Genomic DNA, 23,989 nt, shown 5'->3' on the forward strand with positions numbered 1-23,989 from the left:
TGCAAAAATCCTACCTATTTTCCCCGGTTTTTTTCAATGAAAAAAAATGTTGTAGCCTGCTTCACACAAGACTTTTCTGCACAACATTTGAATGGGTGGTAACTACAATTAATTAATTAATAAAACAAAACTAGCCTGTTGCCCCTATAGGTGACACGCAAATTAATTATGGAATCTTTTTAATAATGTCCTTTAACCTTTGTTTACTTTGCTTTAGCCTATTTATTGTTAGCAGGGGGTGCAAGGACATGAATTTGTGCTGAAAGTAGGGGTAAACAAAAGATTTTATATATATATATAAATAATAACACAAATTATTAATAACAAATAAAATCATCTTTCTTTTTACTCATTTTTATTCTTTTTCAAATCATCTAAACAATTTTATTTTTCACTCTTTTTTCTTTTCTTTTGTATTCCCTTCGTTTATTTTCTTTGGTACTCAATTTCTTTCTCACCATCAAAATATGCATTAGGGCCTTTTTTTTGCTCTTCTGCACTCCTTTTCATGACCCAGAAACCATGCACTCTGCTGTCAAAACCATCTTGGCTGATTGTCATTTTTTCTCAATAGATACTTCAGACTGATATCTCCTCGCGTACAATCCTCTGAGAATTAATTATAAAGCCAAAATTGTATTTTCAGCAAAACAAAGCATCAACATCATCACAAGAAAAAATCAATAAAATAATTGAGCAAGTCATAAAACACTATCACAACAGGAATTGTAAACCACCACTGAACAGTTTGATTTCAATAAATGTTCCTAGAGGTGCATAAATTCAGGTTGGCTTTTCGTGTGGGCTCCTCGGCAGCACTAGTCCTCTTTCAGGGGAGGTACAGAAATGAAGATCATAGATTTCCTTTTTGTCACCGCAGCAAAGCCTTATTTTTTCGCCTTGGCAAATCTGAGGCAACGGTATTTTTCACCACTTACAGTAATTTCAAGAGCTCCATCTTGGTTATCTTGATTTGACGCAGTTCCCATCAAAACACTTTTCTCTTTCTCCAGATTGTCTCTCTCCATCTTCAGCCTTGCTTCTTGTCGGGCAATCTCAGCCTGGAACATTCAAAAATTGAGGACAGTGAAGATGTCTGATTTTTTGTTCTTTAATTGCAGGGTCATAAATGGAAATTTCATACAATGGATATTTTTTTTGGTAAATAGAAATATTGTTAGATTGTTCGGTCAATTTCAATCTTTTTTGTTTCATATTCCCAAATGAAACAATATTTATGCTTGACGAATAATGTAGCACACATCTTCACAAAACGTAAAATAGGCCACTGAATGATGTAGCACATTATATCTTCACAAAACATAAACTAGGTCCCAGGAACGTGTCTGAAACATGTTATCAGTCATTAAAGACGTAAAAAGAAGTGTGGTGTAGAGTAGAAATGCCTGAAAATATAACGCTCAAGTCTAAGGAAGAAACATTTTGCAGAGGGGCTTCTCTGGTGTCATCTGATGAATTGATGGCAAGAACAACAATCACTAAAACAATATGCCAAAGGTAGACTCCTAGGGCAAAGGAATTTCAACTTCAGATCTAATATGAAGAACATGATTCAGATTTCAGATGATTATTGAGGATCACATTGACTAAAAGTAAGGTTAAATGGACTGCAAATCTCATTTTACAAACCAATTTTATGAGACTGAGTTATTTATATCCCCACTTTCTAAGATGGTATCAAAGTCATGCCGAGCTTGTTATGTCATCTGTTAAAAGACTCATAAGATGGTATCAAAGTTCTCCCGAGCTTGTTATGTCATCTGTTATAGGACTCACCCACAAATATTTAATTTTTCACTGGAAATGTTCATTCTTTGATGTGAGGGATGTGTTAAAGATCTCATATGGACTAGAGATGAAGTCAAATAATAGTATATAAGACCTTACAAGTCAGCTACTTAAGTTACTGCTTAACCCTTTTTTGAAATTCTTACACTATATATTTAGTCTGCTTCTTGCAACCATGAAGCAAAAGTTTTAGTTATATTTGTTATCTCTAGCTTAAAGTTTTAGGGATTGTTGTTTATATTTAGAATTGTTCCAAAATATTAATTGAGTCATAACTCCTAATAAGGGGTTCGTTATGTGTCAAACACAGAAATTTGGGGGTTGGAAAGCTTCATTTATTCAGATTGTGATACATAAAGAATCATTTCTATTAATTGAGTCATAACTCCTATTAAGGGGTTCATTATGTGTCAAACACAGAAATTTGGGGGTTGGAAAGCTTCATTTATTCAGATTGTGATACATAAAGAATAATTTCTCCGTAAACATGATTAAAAGCCACTTTGCTTTCTTTCTTCAGTTTCAGAAGCATTTGACTAAAATTTGTCAATATCAATGTATCTGGTACAAAATACTCAAAATAATCAACCTCACATTGTTTTAGATAAAAAATCACTTCCTTGTATAATTTCAAGTGTCTAAAGGCCAGTTTGCTTCCTTTCTTCAATTTCAGAAGCAGTTCACTGAAATTGCATCAATATCAATGTATCATCAACTTCAAATTAATCTACTGCATTTCACTTTGTCAATTATTCACCAAAAGAAGAGATGAGATATTCACTGGTGTACCGCAAGCTCACAATTTAGAAATTAGGAAAATAAAATGAAATGCTACATCGTGATTAAATGTAGGTCATATGTCACATAATAGGATTTCTGTCAAAAGTCAAGTGAAATTGGCATTGCCACATTGCTATCACAGATCTTGCATAAAAATACCAGAGGGGCCTAGCAGAAAATTTAGGAAAGGGAACTACTACTGAGACAAAAATCTAAGAACGACTTGTTTAAAAAATTATGTACTTTTAGACGAATTGAGAACTACCTAGTAATTTAAGCCATAATTCATGCAAAGCCATTTCCATGCCCAGTAGAAGTGTAGAACACAGTTAACATTTCCATATTTTTTGTTTATTTTTAGACATTGAGAACTACCTACCTAAAAATATAAGCCATAATTCATGCACAGCCATTTCCATGCTCAGCTGATAAAAGGAAGGTAATCAGAGTTTTATCAATAAAACTAAATTAGGAACAACAGTATTCTTTCACTTCATCTGATCAACCATAAACAGTATTTTACAATCATTGGCATCTTTTATTGATTATTGTGCAAAGTACTACTAGAGTCTTGCAGCAACAGTAACAAAATAATTTGGGTTCAACTTTCTCAGATGTTTGCATAACAAAGACAATTCTTATATGTAAAAATTAACAGAAGCATAGCTATGGGAGTGTCCCAATGACACAGGTCAGGCTGTAGGACACATACTATGGGTTCAAACCCTGTAATGCAGTTCATCCCCTTCCCATGCCCCTCTGGACTTACTCCAATGCCCACCTTTGTAGTCAGTCCTCACTTGAACCAAAAACAAAAGTTGAGAGGAAGTCTATAGTTATTCATCATGTATATGTTGGATATCCCACATGGATTAGAAATATAGCCAAATTATGGTGGAAACCTCACCTTACTGAACCAATTTTGTGATGTTGAGTTAGACTTGAATTCCACTTTCTTAAGGCAGTATTAAAGTTGTTTAGAGCCTATCCTACTCAAGTTTAATCTCACGCCTGAGATGTTCAGATCTCGGCATGTGGGAGTGTGTTAAAGAGCCTACATAGATTAGATATAAAACCAAATTATAGTAAATAAGTGAGTACAAATCTCTTCTTAGAAATCACTTTAGAAATAAGTTGTGAGTTTAAGTTAGACTTAAATTTCACTTTCTCAAAAATGGTATGATGTTATTCAGAGTCTATGTGAAAGGTAATGTAGAATGCACATTACAACCATGGTTGTCAAACTTTTAAGTAAACTCTTACAATTCCAGACAGGTAAAATGAGTGAATTATTCATTAAAAAACAAACTCGAGAAAACTCTGAAATCAAGAAGTGAGTTTGAAATTTTGCCCTCATTGGCCCCAGAAAACGTTTTACTGGAAACTCAAATTATTTGAAGAAACTAACTCCCTTTTAAAATGTTATCACTTTAATAAGTCGAGTTTATATAAAGTTATATATGATTTGATCGTTTATGTAGTTTGATCTTATTTAGTACTAATGTATTATGAAACTTTATCATTGTGATTTTCTATTTTGCTTTATTATGAAGTTAAAATGTTAAATTATTGATGTGTTGAAAGAGTATTTTGTTAATAGGTCTTTTCAATATTATCTTTTAGAAGAACATAACGATCAATTTTACAGTTCAGAATTTGAGAAGCTACGTGATTAACAAAGAGAGAGAGTATTTGGATATGTTGCATTTAGTTGGCTCACGTTCCAAAGCTTCAATTACTGAGAAGTAACACATTGTATCTTTGAAAAGAAAGTGTGTTTGAGACCTTTACACAGAAAAATCAACACGCACATGGACTCTCAAACATCACAACCTTTATTACAATAGCAACAGTCTTATCCCATTAGGAGGGAGCACATTAAAGTAAGAAAAATTAAAAAGATTACAAATATGAGAGAAATGGGTAATTAGTAGATACCTCACGACGAGAAAGATCAGCCTTCCAAGCAGCCTCACGTTCCGCAACCTCACGTTCACGCTCTTCTATGTAACTTTGCATCTCTCTATCCTTCATGATCCTATCCTGAATATCAGCATCCAACGCTTCCTGCAACTCCTGGACAAACTTATCTACCACTGCCTTTATTCGGAGAGACATCTTGTGCTGAAACCCCTATCTGAGAGCACACAAATCCAAAATAATATTTCTATAACCAATTACCCAGTTTCATAATGGAATTCGCTTACACGTTAGTTTAGCTCATTTTTCAAAGATTTTTTTTTTACCTTCATGAAAAAGTGTAAAAGCCCACATAACAATCAATTCCTTAAAATTAATCCAAACTAAACATTTGTTTTTCATTTTAAGCTCACAGAAAAGGTTTGCATAGAATTTCTATTGCACTGAATTTCAAATTTAGGCTTTTGAATGAAGGCTCCGAATGAAAACGCAGTTTCATATCATGTAAAAAGTAAAAATTCATAGAGTAAAGAACAAGTAACAGAAAAAAAAACGTTATGCATCTCTCAAGATTTTACAATGTTCTTTAAAAGAAATAACCTAATAACATTTCCTCAACAGAATACTTGACAGAAAAACAAAACAAACCGAAAACAATGTTACGTACAACAAACACACCTCTTTGCTATTTTATACCCTGGGACCCTGTTATTATGCGAGAATCGCAAGGGTAAAAAAAAGAACTTCCTATATAATTTGGAGTTCCAGAAATTCAGTTGGGTTCAAATTAAGGCTTGAAGAAGTGATTGTGAAAGTATCTACAATCGAAAGGGAAGCCATAATCATTGGATTATAGCAAAAGAATGAGAATTTAGAAGGCGTACCTCAACGACGTCGTCTTTGGAGATGATATTGATATATTATTCTCTCACATAAGTCTGACATATGCTCCTTGGGTTTCGTTTTCTGTTACGAGTGTGAAGCCTTCTTCACATTTCAATTCAGCACTGTGAGATGAAACCACACGCGAGTGTACAAGGAATGCGTGAACCAAGTTGAAAACACATTTTGGGTCTTAAACTTCTGTTTGAATAATGAGGGGAAGGACTTCCTTTCGTTGGCCCATGCTATGCCCCACTTTTGGTTCTTTTATTTCGGCCCATACATTATTTGCTTCTTTTTTTTCTCGATTATTATTTTGGCTAATGGCTCTATTTTCCCGAAGGCCGAGATGTGAGTATTGGAAATTTGTGGCACTGTGATCTCAGTCTCTGGAATGTTGTCAAGAATATGCTACAACAATCAAAATGATCATTAGAAAATAGATTTACCTATGTCTTAGAAAATTTTCTCATGTTCATTTGAATTTGAATTTCAAATTTTTTAAGTAGATTTTAAATTAAATTCAATCATATAAAATTGATTTATAAATTGAGATTTACATTCACTTATATACTTTAATTTAATTTTATCTTTAATCCTGATGTGAGATTTTCAATATATCTCTCCTCATGTAGATATATATACATCTCAGATCTCAGATGTGAAATTAAACATTAATGGCTGATTCATAACAGTCCAATAATAAATGAAACAATAGATTCAACAAACAATAATAGATTCAACAAACAATAATTTCATTAAGATAAATTATAGACTATATTCTGATACTATATTAAGAAATAGACTTCAAATTTATTAAAATCAACTTATAAATTAAAATTTTCATTCATTTATATACTCGATTCATTCATTTTTATATTTTTTAAAAAATATTATTTTGTGTTGCATTTGTGCCGATCTGACATGTATAACTTCTTCATTCTTTTATCGTGGAAGAAGGATCTATCTTTCTATTAGATGAACAAGACATGACATTATGGCTTCTATTAGGAACCAAACTCTAGTGGCTCTGGAAAAAAAAAATTAAACGTCAAATGTATAAAAAGGTAGAACATTTATCAGTAAGTTGTTGAAAGTATAAGCTTTGGAAATGACTGTCCAACCAAGTAATAAAGGTTTACTTATACAAGACATAACATTCAATTTAGTCAAAATATAAAAGCATTACAAGCTTTAATTCAAAAGAGAAAATAAATATTGATTTATGAAATTATGCTCTATTAAATTTGAAATTTCTTTCGTAGTTTTTTAAAGTTTCATAAATAAATATAAATAAGTTAAATAATTAAGTAAAGTTATATAAAATATTCTCTTATCTTAATTACAAAAAGTAGAACTAAGTTGTTATTATTGGAAAACAAGTTGCTAGTAAAAATATGAACTAACTTTCATAATAACTTACATAAATATTTTCTACTGTACTCATCTAGACACTGAATTAAAACAATATTGATCAAAAGAATATATTAGTAAAGTCAGTTAAATCTATGATGAGATGTTAGTTAACGACACATGCAAATACCATTAAGTTAATTTGTAGAGAAAAAAAAAATCAATGTTCCTCCAAATAACACTAAAGGGTAAGAAAGGGACTACCTTACCTGTCTGTCAGAATTGTTGTAATTTTTGTACTTTTATGTATGTGTAACATTCCAATTTTAACAGCTTAAAACTAATAAAATAGGATATTTCACCTTAGTGTTCAAAACAAATAAACAAATGTATAAAGTATATTAATACAGTCTTACAAATGATCGGACTATATAAATATATCAATTATACATACCAAACATTTCTAACTCTAAACACAAGCTAACCACTTACAACAAATCCCCACTGAGACCTCCTTCCGACCTAAAATATGGCTCCTCAACCTCCACAGGTGCCTCTGAAACTGCAACCACCACTGCTCCCACTGAATGGGTGATCATCGCAAAAGGAAAACATACAACACAAGACAGAAACACAGAAGAAGGGTAAGCTAATGACTTTTAAAGAATTTTATTAAACCATATAAAATTAATATATCTAACAACTACAGACAAACAAATATCCATATACATATATTTATAAACTACGACTCAACTAATCCGGATACATGCATTGCGGTCGGATCTAGTCAGTTCTGCACTTGTAGTGGCATCTCATGCTCTATAGAGCGACAGATTAAGAGTGAAAACTCTACCACATACAAGGTAAGTTTGTTAACACCTATGGTCAAGGAAAAATCCCTAGGCTACGACCTCCTGCTCCTCTTACCACATACCCCATTCCTCTCTACTTGAGAATTTGAATGGATGGTTATTAGAGGGTCAGAATAACTGCCAAGACAATCCCTACCTCAATGCATACACTACCACAATCACTACTAATCCTCCTTGGGTTAGCATCAACCAATCTCAACTCAGTCTCATATAAACAATCTCACACCATATACTCATCATTCATAATAATTACAAAGCTTCTATGATAACTAAAATACCACCCAATTTAACTCAAAAATACAAGTTTCAGGTTCTGACTCACTCGTCCAACTAGTAGCACTCACCCAGCCACTGGCCCATTCTCGCCCAGCTAGTACCTATAAGACCGTGAAAATTAATTAATTAAATATTTAATTAATTAATAAATACGGGTAGAAAGCGCCTTTATGGCATTAATTGTTGTTTAATGTGACGTGGAAAAGTGCTAGCTCATGTGGTTGAGAGTACTTTGATTTTGTGAGAGGACTTGGGTTTGAGTCCTATGTATGTCAATTATATGTTGTTATTTTATGATTGATTTTTAATAATATGTAAGAGTATGGAGATTGTAATGTAAACTTATGTTGAACTGTGTATATCACCAAATGAGAATCGGCATAATGGTTGTGCTTTGGTCTTATGAGTGGAAGGTCACAAGTTCAAACCTTAGTAGACAAAACTTAAGCTTTATTTTTACTAAATCTGGTTATGTGATTGGGAATTTTGGGGTAAATTGATGTTTCTGGAGAGTCTTGCATGTTTGGGTGTCAACAATGAGGGTTTTGGGTAAGGTAAATGTGGTTTTTGCAGAACCTCGTTTTTGGCCATGTGCTGCGTTTCTCGCCTAGGCGAATGGAGAGTGGCTTGCCTAAGCGAGATCGTAAGGAAGGGTGCTCATGTTGAGTGCGACTTCTCGTTCAGGCGAGGAGTTTAGTGTGTTGAGCGAGTCTGGTCTCGCTCAGGCGAGACGACCTCGCCTAAGCGAGATATCGTGGTCCTGTGTGATGCTTTTGGGTGATTCGTAGCTCAGGCGAGACTGATTTGAATGTTTGGGCGAGGGATGATCTCGTCTAGGCGAGGGGATCTCGCCTAAGCGAGATAACGTGTTGTGCTCACTGTTTTAAACTTGCTCAGGCGAGGTGAGCTAGCCTAAGCGAGGCTAAAGGCTTAGCTTGGGCGGGTGTCCCTGGCTTAAGCAAGTTGATGCGAGTTGCTATGTTTTACATGTGCTTGTGAGTGCGTTTTGGTTGTTTTATGCTAAGGATAGGATGTATATGCATGTGGGTGGTGTTTGGGCTTGAAGGACTAAGTCCAATAGGGGTCTGAGATGTGCTCGGTGGTTGGACACATGATGGGCATGGAATGGTTGAGTTCCCGTCGGCTACTAATGGGCGAGGAGTCCTTAGTATGGTGATTGCATGTGTCGGGCGCACGATGGGCAGGGAACTGTGATGTTCTCGTCGGCTACTATTGGGCGAGGAGTCCATAATATGGTGATTGTGTGCATGCCAGGGTCCAAGTTATGAGACTTGGATGTTTTTACTACGGGCAAGGAGTTTGTAGGGCAGGACTATGAGCAGGATAGGCTCATAGGGTTGGACCACGAATGAGTTAGTTTCGTGGGAGCACAGGGAAGTCCCAAGACTAGTTCATACATATGACTCATGAAGGACTATGAGGTCAGGGTTGGGTGATTTGGAAAGTATGAGGATTTTAATTATGTATTTTTGGGTTGGGAAACATATTTACTTCATATATCTGTTTATATTGTTATTGTGCATAGCTCATCCTATCTGTGTGTGTTTGGCGATGACCGGATAATTTGTTATCCGGGAGCAGATGATGTGACAGGTGAGCCAGGAGATGCTTAAAGACGGAGAGCATGGGCTACTTGAGATTTTGAAAGGAAATTTATTGTTTCGATTTTGATGTAAATATTTTTATGATGAATTTTAATAACATTTCTATTTAGCGATATTGTACATTCGGACTATGTATGGTACCAGTTATGGTTTTAAATTTCTCGCGTTTTTGGGAAATCGTTATAATCAATGCGATATTTATTTTAATTGGAATTTTATTTATTAAAAATTAGTAATATTCATTAAGGATGTTACAGTACCACTCGCCCAGCTAGTACCACTTACCCAGCCACTGGTACGGGTCTAGAAGTTCCTAACTTGGAAATTCGCCCAGCGAGTAGCACTAGCCCAGCCACTGGCTCGTGCTAGCCCAGTGAGTAGCACTCGCCCAGCGAGTATGCGAATATGCATAATTCTGCAGATTAGTGTTCTGTATAATTTTGCAGATCAACTCATTCGCCCAACGAGTAGGCTCCCCCAACGAGTAAGCAAATCTGCATAATTCTACAAAAACTTATTTAAGCAAAATTATACTTATTCAACCAGTCCATACAACTTCAAAACCTCCACCAAAGACCATTCGAGTATCAAACATTAATGCTATGAAATTATTCACACCAATTGCATTCATCGCACCCATAGCATACGATTATTCTCAAACAACATATAAAACCTAAGCATTTATCGTTTTCAAACATCACAACTCAATTCACAAATCAAACACATCAGTCAATTACAGAATAATCATATAATAACATTCCTAACAGGTTTGTGAGACATAATAGACATTAGTTTCCCTTACCTGGTATCCTGCTTAAACAATTCTATAAACGTCAAACGTCTCTAACTCCACAGGATGCTTTATCTACACATAGAAACATCGCAAGAATGATCAGGACATATCATTATGATCATTGATCAGCAAAGACTCATATTGATAAATAAAACGACACATGCCAGCGAAAGAGGGCTTACATGCAATAGAAAATAGAAAAAACCAAAAAGATAGCAAAAACTTAACTTACACGAACAGAGATCGATCCAAATTGAAGAGCTCACTGAGAGGATCAATCATACGGTCTCGGTTCTTCAATCAGACAACCGAAAAGACAGAACTTTTATAGAGAAGTCAGAGAGCTCTAAAAAAGTGGTTTCTAAAGAGATAATGTGTTTTAAAATAATGAAACTCATTTATAATAATTCTATTTATACTAAAACCTTTTTTAATATTAAAATAACTGAGTCTCACTATTTTTAAACTACTATCACTTCTAAAATACTAATACCATTTTCTAGGATTTTACAGTATATGCATTTAATTTCCATTAATAAACAAAATAGTTAGAAACTTTTTATTTTTTACTAAATTGATGCAATTTATACTTTTTAATTTATCAAAATGGACAATTTTAAAAAAAAATATACAAATTTAGGTAAATCGTGTCAAATAAGACTAGTTGCATGGTCCAGACATGATTTTAATCAGTCTAATTTACTTTTTATAATTACCTTAAGCAAAACTCGTAGTAATGTGTAACGTCCCATTTAATTAATGCGCGTAATTAAAGAAACGTCACACAATTATAATATAACAATGCAGTCCTAGAGTTTAAACATAACGCCTTACAAACCAAGGCACACCGTGATGCCACCAAAATAAAGGAAACATGTTAAACAGTTTACTGGAATCCTAGAGAGATATAAAGGCGGACAAGTACATGGGCCGTAGCCCTAAAGATAGCCCAAGAAGGACAGAAGGTCTAGCCCAAGAAGGCTAAGCAGCGGATTCGTCTCTCCCTTGTTGACCACGGTTACCTCTTGCATCTGCTCCCATCAATAAAATTGATGATCATCGCGAAGATAGAAGAACAACATACAAAGCAACCAACAAGAAAAGGGTAAGCTAGAGCCAACAACATTTTTATCATGCAATCAAATGTACCTTCATAGTTTAGTATACACATATACAATATACATCTATCACCCAAGCATGTTATGACCCTTCAATCAATACATTAAGACTCGACTCATCCGGATACATATAGCCTGGTCGAATTCAGCGGATGCTTGCACTTGTGGTGGATACCTCTGCTCACCCCCGAGCTGCTCACCCCCGAGCTAAGTGTTACAAGTGTTACAATGAATCAATTTCCCTCACACACAAGGTTAGCCTTAATGAATTTCAGGCCTCCTGCTACTCTCACCACAGGAGTCAGTCCGTTGAGACTAATTGACTACTTAGAGTGTCAGGATGCAACCTTACCTTGAATCCTTACCAGACCATATAGATGGAGCACCACCATGGACACCCACTAACAGAGGCCATGGAATTACGTCTCGACCACTGAAGCGCGACCCTGAAAGTCTCACCTAGAGACCCCAAGGAATTACGCACTGACACAGACCAACATATATAAACAGCCAAGAATTTACACATACATTACACATAAAATTTCATACCAACATCCATAACCAATCCTCATTTCTCACGGTTAAATCAACACCAACTCGTCATTACCAATCATCAGTAAAATGCTTCCTCTCATACCAATACCATGCCACTGGTTTACCAACCATCAAGGTCCATTGTTGCTCATGCCAAATTTGTGACCACACGCACATATATATGTATCTAACTTCTCATGTATAACTCATATAGAAATCATGCCAAGCTCACAATCCCCCACAAATAATCCCCTCTCAATCATGCATACTCATTCCCATTAAGCCATCATACAATAACCCATATAAGCATACTTTAAACATCCAAGCACAAAGAGAACAACAACTCGGGATGCATCCTCGCCCAGCTCCTCGCTCAGGCTGGAGGGTCTCGCTCAAGCGAGAATGACTCTCGGTCAGGCGAGCTCCCCTCCGCCTAGGCGAGAGCTCGACAAGGAAGACAGTAGCCCTTGCGTAATCTCGTTTAGGCGAGATCCCTTTCGCCTAGGCGAGACATCTGCTCGCTCAAAATGAGTTTTGGTCGCCTGAGCGACAACTCACGCAGAAAGCCCTAGGCGAGCCTCTGCTCATCTCGCCTAGGCGAGGCAAGCTCGTTTGGGCGAGATTATCAGTGTTTGCCATTGTTCACGCCTGCAACACACATAAACATATCCCAAACAGGAAAAACCAGCCAGTCCAAACATCCATGACAATATATCAAACTCGAAAATCATTAAACTAAAAGGGCACACATCATAATCACACCAGACAAGGGGGTTCTAGCTTCCCTTACCTGGAATATGCTAGTACAGGAACTCAACCGCAACCACGGACACCACGACTCTAGGGGTATGCTTATGAACTGGAAAACAATGGAGCAGATCACAAGATAAGCTCACTACAGAATCCTAGCTGAAAACAAACATGAAGAAACATCGAAGGAAGTATGAGCACGAGTTGGAATGGACTTACGAGAAGCGGAAAAATTGGTTTGAGCTCACTGGAAGCGAAAAGGCGATTGAACCCTAGCAGAGCTCTCTCTCTCTCTCGGAGCAGAAAGAGTGACGGTTGATTCTGTGAAGAGTGAAAGTGAGTGTGTTAGGACAAATTAGGGTTTAGTTTTATCACTTGGGCCAGCCCTAGGTCCAATTACAAGGGGCAGCCCTTTACTTTAGGGCATAAATGAATGAAATTATTTTAATGGGCCTTACATAATGTACCACAATTTTAGTGTTGTGTGAATTTAACATGAAATTATGAGTTTGGCCGTGACTTTAATGTAATTGTTATAAGGCATAATTCATATATATGAAGCACAATTTAGTGTAGGTATTTAATCTTTTCATTTTATGTTTTTGTGTTTAAATTAAAGGTTAAATCATTCCATAGGTCCCCATTTTTGTAGCGAAATCTCAAATAGGTCCCTTCATTTTTATTTGACTCAATTGAGTCCCTATTTTTGAAAATTCGTTGCAATTGGTTCCTTTCCGTTAGTTGACCAGTAACGGTGTTAATTATGTGTCACGTGTCAGCATGTGGTTTTTTTGACTTTTTTTTTTAATTTTTTTTAATTTTTTTTTAATTTTGTAATTTTTTTTATAATTTTTTAAAAAATAAAATAAAATTGCCACGTGTCAATCTGACATTGTGCCACGTGGCAGAGACAATGTGATTTGGCAGTGGCAGTGCCACGTGTCAATATTGGATGTGAAAAGTCTCAATGTAGTCCCTGTATTTGTTATTTTGTCTCAATTTGGTCCCAATTTTTTTAAAACTGAATCAATTTTATCCCTATATCAAATTTAATTTTTATATAATTTTTACAATGGTATTTTTATTATAATTGATATTTTTAACAAAATTAAGTTTATTTAAATGTATATTTTGCATTTAACTTTATTTAAATATTGTTTCAAATATTTATATATCAATAATTTATAGACAAATGTTAGAATTGTTATAATTTTTTTAAAAAAATTTATATTTGAATTTATAAAGTTTCTATTTTTAAAGCAACTCTAACATTTATCTATAAATTATGGATATATAAATATTTAAAATAAAATTTAAATAAATATTAGTGCAAAATATACATTTAAATAAATTTAATTTTGTTAAAAATATCAACTATAATAAAAATACCATTGTAAAAATTATATAAAATTTAAATTTGATACAGGATCAAATTGATTCAGTTTTAAAAAAATTGGGACCAAATTGAGACAAAATAACAAATACAGGGACTACATTGAGACTTTTCACATCCAATATTGACACGTGACACTGCCACTGCCACATCACACTGTCTCTGCCACGTGGCACAATGTCAGATTGACACATGGCAATTTTAATTTTTTTTAAAAAAATTATAAAAAAAAATTTAAAAAAATTAAAAAAATTTAAAAAAAAAGTCAAAAAGATCACGTGCTGACACGTGGCACATAATTAGCACCGTTACTGGTCAAGTAACAGAAAGGAACCAATTGCAATGACTTTTCGAGAATAGGGACTCAATTGAGTCAAATAAAAATGGGGGGACCTACTTGAGATTTCGCTACAAAAATAGGGACCTATGGAATGATTTAACCTAAATTAAAAAAGTTGGCTTGTGGGTTTGCTAAAAAAATATAGTTAGTTTTTGAAGGAAAGAAATAAATTTTTTTATTTAAAACTATGTTGATTAAAAGAATATATATATATATATATATATATATATATATATATATATATATATATATATATATATGTGTGTGTGGATTCATTCATTTTTGTGTACGTTATAAACTAATTTCTTAAATTAAAATTATTACCTTTTTACCATGATATCTTTAAAAATTTTGGATTTAAATCATTTTGCTCTTCGCTTTTGTATGAAAATCTAAATTATCTTAATTGATCCTATTTTTTTTTTTAAATTGTAACAATTAAGTTTTTTTGTTAATATTATACTAACAATATTAAATATGTGTCATGTATCAGTCCGTGGATTTTTCTAATTTTAAAAAAATTAACTTTTTTAAAATTTTGTTTAAATTTCTTTTAGTTCTTTTTATTTTTAATTTTTAGATTGCTTTTTAATATTTTGCCATGTAAAAAATATCACGTTTAATAAAAATATCGATACAATATTTATATAAAAATTATAATTTTTATTAATATCGATACAATGTTTATTTTAGCAAAAGTCAAGACTAAATTGAGATCAAGTAAATGACAGCGCAGGTAATGACACAAGACAGAAGATACTACTACTGTCACATTACACTGACACTGTCATGTGATACAGGGGCAGATGTTTATTGGGGCAGGGAGGGGCCATGGCTCCCCCCAAATTTTGATTTTTTTTTAATTATATATATAATATTAAAATTTTATTGAATTTTTTAAATTATATTTAAGAATTGATGAAAATTAAATGGTGTATTTTTTTATTTCTTTTATAAAGTACTTAAGGTAATATAATTTTCGTTTGACATTAGGATTATATTAATCACATCAACAAAGCAAATCATTCATATTAAGAGTTTGAATTTTAATGAAAGAATCATCTACCCGTTCCAAGAAATTTAAGTAAAAGACCAAATTGCATTAGTTTTTCAAAAATTTGAGACCAAATTGAGACTAAAAAAATTGGAAGACCAACTTAACATTTTTAAATGGAAACATAAATCAAAAAAGTACTTAAACCAAATATTTATCAATATAATTTTTATTTTCCTTCTTATTTTTTTTTTAGTTTTTTCACAAATTGTAATAATCTCCATCTCATATATTTTCTTTTTGTATTTTAAGAAAAAAAAAGCTAGACATAAAATTATTTTTGCTTTCATTTCTCATTTATCCTCTTCCTATCTTATCTCTTGTCTCACTTGATAATGAAAACATTTTTTTTTATCTCATTAGCTTTTTGTTTATTCATTTGTTATGAATATAGAACAAAAATTGTATCATGTATTTTTTCATAATTGATTTTTAATTGTGACTTAACTATAATATATTTTTCTTTTAATAATTATGTGCATCAATTTTTATTAAATTATGATAAATTATTTTTTAATATTATGTACAAAAAATATATATTGATAAAGAATAAAAGAATAAATTCATATTAAAAAGTGATAAAAAAGGAAACTATTAATGAAAACAAGATATATTATACTTTTTCACATATTTTGAAACATTATAATCAAATTATTTAGTAGAGAATCAATTTTTTAAAGCATTATACTAATGACGAAATATAATGATATCAAAATTATATTACTTTGGTACCTTCACTCCAACATTTTTAGTCAAGATTTGCCACTGATGTGATATAATATTAACTTGTTTGACACGTGATAATTAAAAAACTAAAACAATAAAAAATAAATAAATTATAAAAAATCAGAAAAAACAACAAACTAATAAGTGACACATATTTATTGCTTTAATACAATATTAATGGGAATGACCTAATTTTTATACATTTTAAAAATTATAAATCCAATTAAGAGCGATCAAAATTTGAAAATTAAAATGAAATTTTAGAAAAAAACTAAGATTAATCGAAGATTTAAACCTAAAATGTGACCGTATTTTTTAATTTGGCTATTTTTCGAAAACTTAACTACTTTTTAAGAATAAAACTATTTACAATAAAAAACTACTTATAAATTAAATAAAATGATCTACAATTATTAAAGTTATTTATATTTATTTATATAATTAAAATTTTTTATTTTTTATTACCATACAAAAGATTGTGAATATAGAAATTTTTTATATTTGATTAATGTTTGTGTAGAATTAATTTGTAATAATAATTTTTTTTTAAATTATAAGCTTATTTTATTATATATACTAAGGAGATTAATTCTTTTGGTTCCATGTTTTCCAATTTTAATTTTAGAGATCAATTTTAAATTTAAATAATTAATTTATCAGTTATGCTTTCTTTTATTTGACTGCTTTTTTTAATTTAATAATTTTTTAACCTAGAATAATTATTTTTAATAAAAATTACTTATAAAATAAATAAAAGATTAAAACTATGTTTTATTGTAAAATTTATTTATATATTTTTTATAATTATAACTTTATTATTAAAAAAATTAACATCCGTATATGTTTTCACTATATTTGATAATCGATATAGATATAAAATTAGATTATTGTGTCAAATTTAACTATAAAAAAAATTTAATATTGAAATTTAAAATTAAAATTGAACATGACAATACTTTATTAACTATAATTTGACACATTTTTAAATCACATTATTTAACACATACATTCGTGTGTGCGTAGTAAATAATGGATGCAGGTAGAGAAAATCTTTACTATCTCGCATAGTATTGTAAAGTTGTAAATAATGGATGCAGGTTGTTTATTGTGCAGGTAGATCATGTGAAATTTCAATCTTAGAAGGCAACGTTTTGGGCATCAAAATCTTATGTATTTGGAAACCAGGCTATCATCATCCCTTTGAGATGTTCATGAATGAAGAAGTTGCACTTCTTCACTTTGCTTGGCCTCAAAGCAACCCATTGCCAAGCCATCAAGTTAGGATCCATCGCAGACTTTTACATCGCCAACAACCTCATAACATCGTACGCAAAATGCTCAGATTTAACCTCTGCTCACCAACTGTTCGACGGAATGCCCCACAGAGATACGGTGTCTTGGAACGCCATTATTTCTGCTTATGCAAACTCTGGTCACCTGGGAACCACATGGAAAATCGTCAGTGCAATGAGAAGGTCTGAACTTGCATTTGACAGCCACACATTAGGAAGCATTCTCAAGGGTGTTGCCCTAGCTGGCGAGCTCCAACTTGGTCAGCAGATGCATTCTCTCATGCTCAAGATGGGGTTATCAGAAAACATGTTTTCTGGTAGTGCCCTCTTGGACATGTATGTCAAGTGTGGGAGAGTTAACGATGCACACATTGTTTTCCAGAGCATGCCAGAGCGCAATTACGTGTCGTGGAATACACTTGTTGCTGGTTATTCACGAGTTGGTGATCGTGACATGGCTTTCCGGGTGCTACATTGTATGGAGCTTGAGGGTGTAGAAATTGATGATGGCACGGTGTCTCCACTTTTGACATTGCTTGATGATGCTGAGTTTTGTTGGTTGACAATGCAGTTGCATTGTAAAATTGTGAAACATGGGCTGGAATCATTTAATACTGTCTGCAATGCTTCTATCACAGCCTATTCTGATTGTTGTTCATTGCAAGATGCTGAGAGAGTATTTGATGGTGCTGTTTCCTGTCGTGATGTAGTTACATGGAATTCCATGCTCGGTGCTTATTTGAAGCACGAGAAAGAATATCTTGCATTTAAAGTTTTCATTGATATGCAGAATTTTGGGTTTGAGCCTGATGCTTATACTTACACCGGGATTGTCGGTGCTTGTTCTGCACAAGAGCGTAAAAGCAATGGAAAATGTTTTCATGGGTTGGTGATAAAAAGCGGTCTTGAAGATTCTGTTCCTATTTCCAATGCTTTGATTGCCATGTACATCAGATTTAATGATAAGGGAATGGAAGATGCATTAAGAATATTCTTTTCAATGAATCTCAAAGATGGTTGCACTTGGAACTCCATTTTGGCAGGATATGTACAAGTTGGTTTGAGTGAAGATGCCTTGAGGTTATTTCTACAGATGAGATCTCTAGTCATAGAAATTGACCATTATACCTTTTCGGCTGTCATAAGATCATGCTCGGACCTAGCAACTCTACAGTTAGGTCAACAGGTTCATGTCTTAGCACTTAAAGTAGGATTGGATACCAATAATTATGTTGGCAGTTCGTTGATATTCATGTATTCTAAATGTGGGATAATAGAAGATGCTAGGAAATCTTTTGAAGCAACTTCCAAAGACTATGCAATTGTTTGGAATTCAATCATCTTTGGGTATGCACAACATGGACAAGGAAACGTTGCGCTTGACCTCTTTTACTTAATGAATGAGAAAAAGGTGAAACCTGATCATATAACCTTTGTTGCAGTTCTAACTGCGTGCAGTCATAATGGGCTAGTAGAAGAAGGCTGCAACTTTATAGAGTCTATGGAGTCTGATTTTGGAATTCCACAGCTAAAGGAGCACTATGCTTGTGCAATTGACCTCTATGGTCGGGCAGGGCAACTTGAGAAGGCAAAAGCTTTGGTTGAAACGATGCCTTTTGAACCTGATGCAATGGTGTTGAAAACTTTGTTAGGTGCCTGTAGATTTTGTGGTGATATTGAATTAGCTAGCGAAGTAGCAAAAACTTTGCTAGAGCTGGAGCCTGAGGATCACTGTTCTTATGTTATACTCTCTGAAATGTATGGGCGATTCAAGATGTGGAATGAGAAAGCTAGTGTAACAAGGATGATGCGAGAAAGGGGAGTGAAAAAGGTTCCAGGTTGGAGTTGGATAGAAGTGAAGAATAAAGTGCATGCTTTCAATGCTGAAGATCATTCCCATCCCCAATGTGAGGAGATATACACACAACTGCAACAACTAAATCAAGGAATTAAGTTGTTCGATAATTTTGTCAATCAAATGTTGCTACAGCAATGTTTGGATAATCTAGATGATTGTGATGATAAAATGTTCTTATGATTTTTGTATTTTTGTTTTCTGGATTTGGTTGTAAGCTTTCAAGGATGATTTGCTCAGTGTTTTTATCACAAGATGCTGATTTGAACTTCATGACTAAGGAAGACATCAAGTACTCGCCCGTTATTTTGGAGGAAAGATTGTTCTCATCCCAAAATTTACACTTGTGGCTGCATGTTGTATACTAGCACTGAGAGAGAATAAAACTACATGAATTGGGTCTAGACGCAACTAGTACATAGAAGAAGACAAGTGCCATATATGACTAGACTCAGCTACTTAAGCAATCAAATCAAGCAAATCGGAAAGTGTCTGTGCTTATTCACTGAGGCTAAGCCATTTCAGAGTTTTGAATGGTGGTATATATTTAGTTTCTTTACATTTTCAAGTTAGCTATCATTTAAAATTCTGCATAGTCATCTAGAGTAGTGAGAATTTTCCTCTTTTGACAGCTTTGACCTCTGTTGTTTGTCTGGTTCATAACTTTCTTCATAGTTATCCAATTGAGTTGATTCTTTTTGCATTGGAATCTTGATTCAATTATCTTTAATTTGAATGCAAAAACGTAATTTTTTGAGTTCTGTGGTAGGTGCAGTTTAAATTTGAAAATGACAGATAGTTTGTGGAGTTGTAGTTTTTACATTTCAGTTTTGCATAGGTGAGTTAGACAAATTTCAGTGCATAGGTTAATTTTTTAATTCTTCATGATTCTCATTAGTTATCTTTATCTTTAGTTTTCTTTAGCTTTTTAAAACTTGTAGGAATTAGGTTAGTAGTTTAAATTGCTGTTTTGAGAATAGTTAGTTTTATGTCCTGTTTTCACTAGTTTTAGCCTATTTTCTAGTTTCAGGTAGTCAAATTTTGCATTTTCAGTTTTCGTAAGCAAATAGGACTATAGTTAGTCTAGTTTGATGATTTTAAAGTTGTGTGCATAGTTACTTTGCTGTTAGATAGTGTTAAAAGTAGATTTTAGAACTAGTGTAGTTTTCTTAACTCATTTTCTTTAGTCTAGAGCTGTAATTTTAGGTGCATAGGTAGATTTTGATTTCTTTGTCATTTTCTGTAGATAGTGCAGTTTTTTTATAGTTCTTTAACATTTAAAACTTACTTAGATACTTGTAATACAATTTTATTTTCAAGTTTATTTAGTACAGTTTCTGGGTTTTGCCTAGTTTTAGCTAGTTTACGATGCATTTCTATGTTCTATTAGGTGAAATTTTGTAGTTCTTTGTAATTGTAGTAGTTACCATTTTTTCTAGCATTCTTCTACCATTTAGAAATTGTTTAGAAAGTGAGTTTTCTGTTTAGGTAGCTTAGGTATTAATTTTTAGTCATTGTACCATAGTGTTAGCCTACTCTAGTGCATTTTTTTGGTTCTAACTAGTAAGATTTTGAAATTGTTGCTGTTTGTGAGTTTTTTCCTGGTTTCCACTTTTCTTTTACCATTCAAAAGTTGTCTAGGTAGTTAGTTGACAGTTTTAAACAATAGTTTAGTGTAGTTTTCATTTTTAGCACTTTTAGACTATTCTAGTTGCTAGTTTTAGATTCTAGGTAGTCATATTTTGAGTTTTAGGTATTTTTTGTAATGTGAGTTGCTTCTTAGCTAGATTTTACTGTTTTAAATTTGTTAGGATAGGTTCTTTACAAATTTTTAGGCTAGTTTAGTACAGTTTGCAAATTTTAGCTATCTTGTAGAGTTTTTGAGGTTTAAGTAGTCAATTTTAGAAATCTTGTTAGAGGTAAGTTTCTGAATCAATTTTTGGTTATTTTTAGTAAATTAGGACTTGTGTAGATAGATTTAGTTGTTGTCTGGGGTGTTGTTTACAGATTTTACACTTTCACTCATTCATTATGGTCAATTTTATGATGTGCACGTATGTGAAAATTTTGGTTTGAGTTGAGAGAATTCTAGCTGGTTTGTGCATTTCTTTTATTGATGATTAGGTAGTTAACATGCTTAGACACTTTGTGCACCAACACATTCTATACCTAGAGAGACTTGAGCCTTAATTGTTGATTTGTGTGATTCACTTGTGTATGCTGTAATCTAGAACTTGTGGAAACTCTTTTTGATGCCACATGTTTTGAGCACACTTTTAATATGATATAGGCCATTTTTTAGTATTGCTACCGACCAAATACAACCAACCTGCATTCATACACCATTGCTCCCATGATTTGAGCCTTATTATCCTTTCTTGTGTACATTTTTCCCTGTTGAACAACCCATGACTAGAAAAACCACAAAAATACATTGTCAAAATGCTGTGTATGAGTGGAACAAATCAAAGGAGTGTGTGAGGCTCAAGTGTGGGGGGTGCTATTATGTTTCAAAGTGAAAATATGCTGTATAAAGGCTGTAACAGCAAAGAAAAGAAAGGAAAAAGAGAAAATAAGTGTTTGAAGCTGAAAAATGAAAAGATTCAGAAAGTTGCATGAAAAAAATGAAAGTGAAAAGCTGAAAACAAACAAACAAAGTTGGTTTATCATGGTATGATGCTAAAAAGCCAAACCAAACTTGAGTATACACCCTTAACCAATTTTTTTCTCACTGTTTCACTATTTTTGGACTCAAAGCCTTGCAACCATTTCTGACCTACCCCTAGCCAAACCACATTACAAGCTAAAAAGCAAGTCCTATTGATTCTATTTTTGGACTCAAAGCCTTGCAACCATTTCTGACCTACCCCTAGCCAAACCACATTACAAGCTAAAAAGCAAGTCCTATTGATTCTATTTTTGGACTGAAAGCCTTGCAACCATTTCTGACCTACCCCTAGCCAAACCACATTACAAGCTAAAAAGCAAGTCCTATTGATTCTAAGCGTGTTTTTGACATATTGGCGGATGTTAGAGGTTCTACAAGCCTATGGAAATGCAGTTTTATAGCAAGTGCAGAGGGTAAACACTTTCCCTTGATAAATTTGAGAGTGAATGAGTGTATACACATCCTTGTGAGGTTAACTCTGGTGTGCATAAGTGAATGGCATGTTCTCTGCTGAAACTCAATGAGGTGGACTGTATTTGACTGGTTTGGAGGCCTTGATGCTCATTTCAGATTTCTTTGCATATGTACATACTAGGAATATTAGGAATTGATGAAGTGAATGAGTATTGGTGTGAAAATTCTATGAAGATTTTGTTTTTAGGCTTTGTGCCTTGTTCTTAGTTTTACCCAGGAGTGCAAAAGAGCAAGTGTGGGGGTGTTAAGTCCCTATTTTTACACAAATATAGGTGTTAATAGTACTTTTTTTGGGATTTTCTTGGTCTAAATATGTGTTTTTAGATTAGATTCTCTTATTTTGTTAAATTCTCTTTTGTTCTAGAATTAGTATTAATAGGATAGTCTAGCATACTTTTAGGATAGTATAAGTGCCATTAGTTTTCAGCAGTTTAGTTTAGCATTTGTAGAAATTAGAGCTTTAGTTTTGATTAGCTTGTCTTGGTAATCTAGTACTATTAGGTGTATGAGTTCTAGTCTAGGTAGATTCCTTTACTCTTATGTTAATAGCATGGCATTAGTTCAGTGCATTGCATTCTAGTTAGCTTTATTGTTTTACTTAATTAGAATCATAGTTAGAATTAGTTTATATTAGTTAGAAGACTAGGTAAATGTGTCCAGCTTTTAGTTAAGTGTTTAGTTACTAGTCTAGCTTTAATTAGGTGTTTTTACTAAGGTGGTTGTGACTAACTTGTGTAAATTGTTTTGCTACAGCATAAACTGATCAGGGACAGTGAATGAAGGTTGATGGAAGTTTGATTGCAAGAAAAACAAAAGCAAAACAGCCAGCAGAAAGTGCAGTAGAACAAGCTTAGAGTCAAAAGCTGTCAAGTTGACTTTAGGGTTGACTTGCAAATCAACTCCAAACTTGGTGCAAGCTTTGGGAGACTCTAAGAGACAATAAGAGAGACTTTTGCCGAGTTGGAGTAACCTCAGAAAGGGCTGGAAGCTGAATCAACCCATCATCCCTTGTTACGCATGACTAGTCAATCACTCTAGTTAGCTTTAGTTAGTCTTAGTAAGTTTTTGTTAGTTGTTTGTAATAGGTAGATCAGTTAACTACAGTTATTAGTTGAGTTTAGGTGAGTTAAGAAAGGTATAAATAGCTAAGAATAGATAGGAAACGTCACTTTTGACATTCTGCAGATTCACGAAAACAAATTTTCATTTTTCTCTTCTTTTCCTCTCATTTTCTTGGCTGGGAGCTCAAGAACTAAGTGAGAGATAGGGTCAAGAACTCTAAGATTTGTGTTCTACATTCGGTATTATGTTTCAATTCATGTTTTCTTTTCATTTTCACCGTTTAATTTTCGTTCTCCTCGTTCATTCTTGATTCTATCCACCTTCACTTTGATTTCATGATGTGTTTTCAATTTTCTCTTCACATTCTTCTTAATCTTGTAAATTGAACAGTTTTTCTTCCGTATCTTACTAAG

At 33.2% G+C, this 23,989-nt stretch overlaps 2 protein-coding genes across 4 annotated transcripts; one reads left to right on the plus strand and one right to left on the minus strand.

Annotated features, from left to right (window-relative positions):
* Positions 1-664: 664 nt before the first annotated feature.
* On the minus strand, positions 665-5,637 carry LOC114175948 (beta-mannosyltransferase-like protein). 2 transcript variants are annotated; one of them, XM_028060805.2, is made up of 3 exons: positions 5,394-5,637; positions 4,528-4,726; positions 665-1,061 (listed from the first exon to the last, which is right to left on the minus strand). In XM_028060805.2, exons 2-3 carry the CDS (start codon positions 4,705-4,707, stop codon positions 888-890), a joined length of 354 nt encoding a protein of 117 aa, XP_027916606.1. In that variant the 5' UTR covers positions 4,708-4,726; positions 5,394-5,637; the 3' UTR covers positions 665-887. The 2 variants fall into 2 exon arrangements, with proteins under 2 accessions (XP_027916606.1, XP_027916607.1); XM_028060806.2 differs by lacking the exon at positions 5,394-5,637 and adding an exon at positions 5,188-5,386.
* Positions 5,638-17,235: 11,598 nt separating this feature from the next.
* LOC114176258 (Pentatricopeptide repeat (PPR) superfamily protein) lies at positions 17,236-23,852 on the plus strand. Of its 2 annotated transcripts, none has more exons than XM_028061234.2 (2): positions 17,236-19,911; positions 23,268-23,852. In XM_028061234.2, exon 1 carries the CDS (start codon positions 17,441-17,443, stop codon positions 19,553-19,555), a length of 2,115 nt encoding a protein of 704 aa, XP_027917035.1. In that variant the 5' UTR covers positions 17,236-17,440; the 3' UTR covers positions 19,556-19,911; positions 23,268-23,852. The 2 variants fall into 2 exon arrangements, with proteins under 2 accessions (XP_027917035.1, XP_027917036.1); XM_028061235.2 differs by having other exon boundaries at positions 17,236-19,908.
* The last annotated feature ends 137 nt before the right edge of the window (positions 23,853-23,989 follow it).

The sequence above is a fragment of the Vigna unguiculata genome, chromosome 3 (genome assembly GCF_037176805.1).
Source record: "Vigna unguiculata cultivar grain cowpea cultivar isolate G323 ecotype 2 chromosome 3, ASM3717680v1, whole genome shotgun sequence".
Lineage (NCBI taxonomy): Eukaryota > Viridiplantae > Streptophyta > Magnoliopsida > Fabales > Fabaceae > Vigna > Vigna unguiculata.

What these genes read in the sequence shown, in the direction of transcription:
- LOC114176258 (XM_028061234.2), top strand. Translation starts at nt 17,441, where the DNA reads ATGAAGAAGTTGCACTTCTTCACTTTGCTTGGCCTCAAAGCAACCCAT.
- LOC114175948 (XM_028060805.2), bottom strand. Translation starts at nt 4,707, where the DNA reads ATGTCTCTCCGAATAAAGGCAGTGGTAGATAAGTTTGTCCAGGAGTTG. An exon ending in CTGATCTTTCTCGTCGTGAG is followed by an intron (nt 1,062 to 4,527) that starts GTATCTACTAAT and finishes TGAATGTTCCAG; the next exon opens with GCTGAGATTGCCCGACAAGA.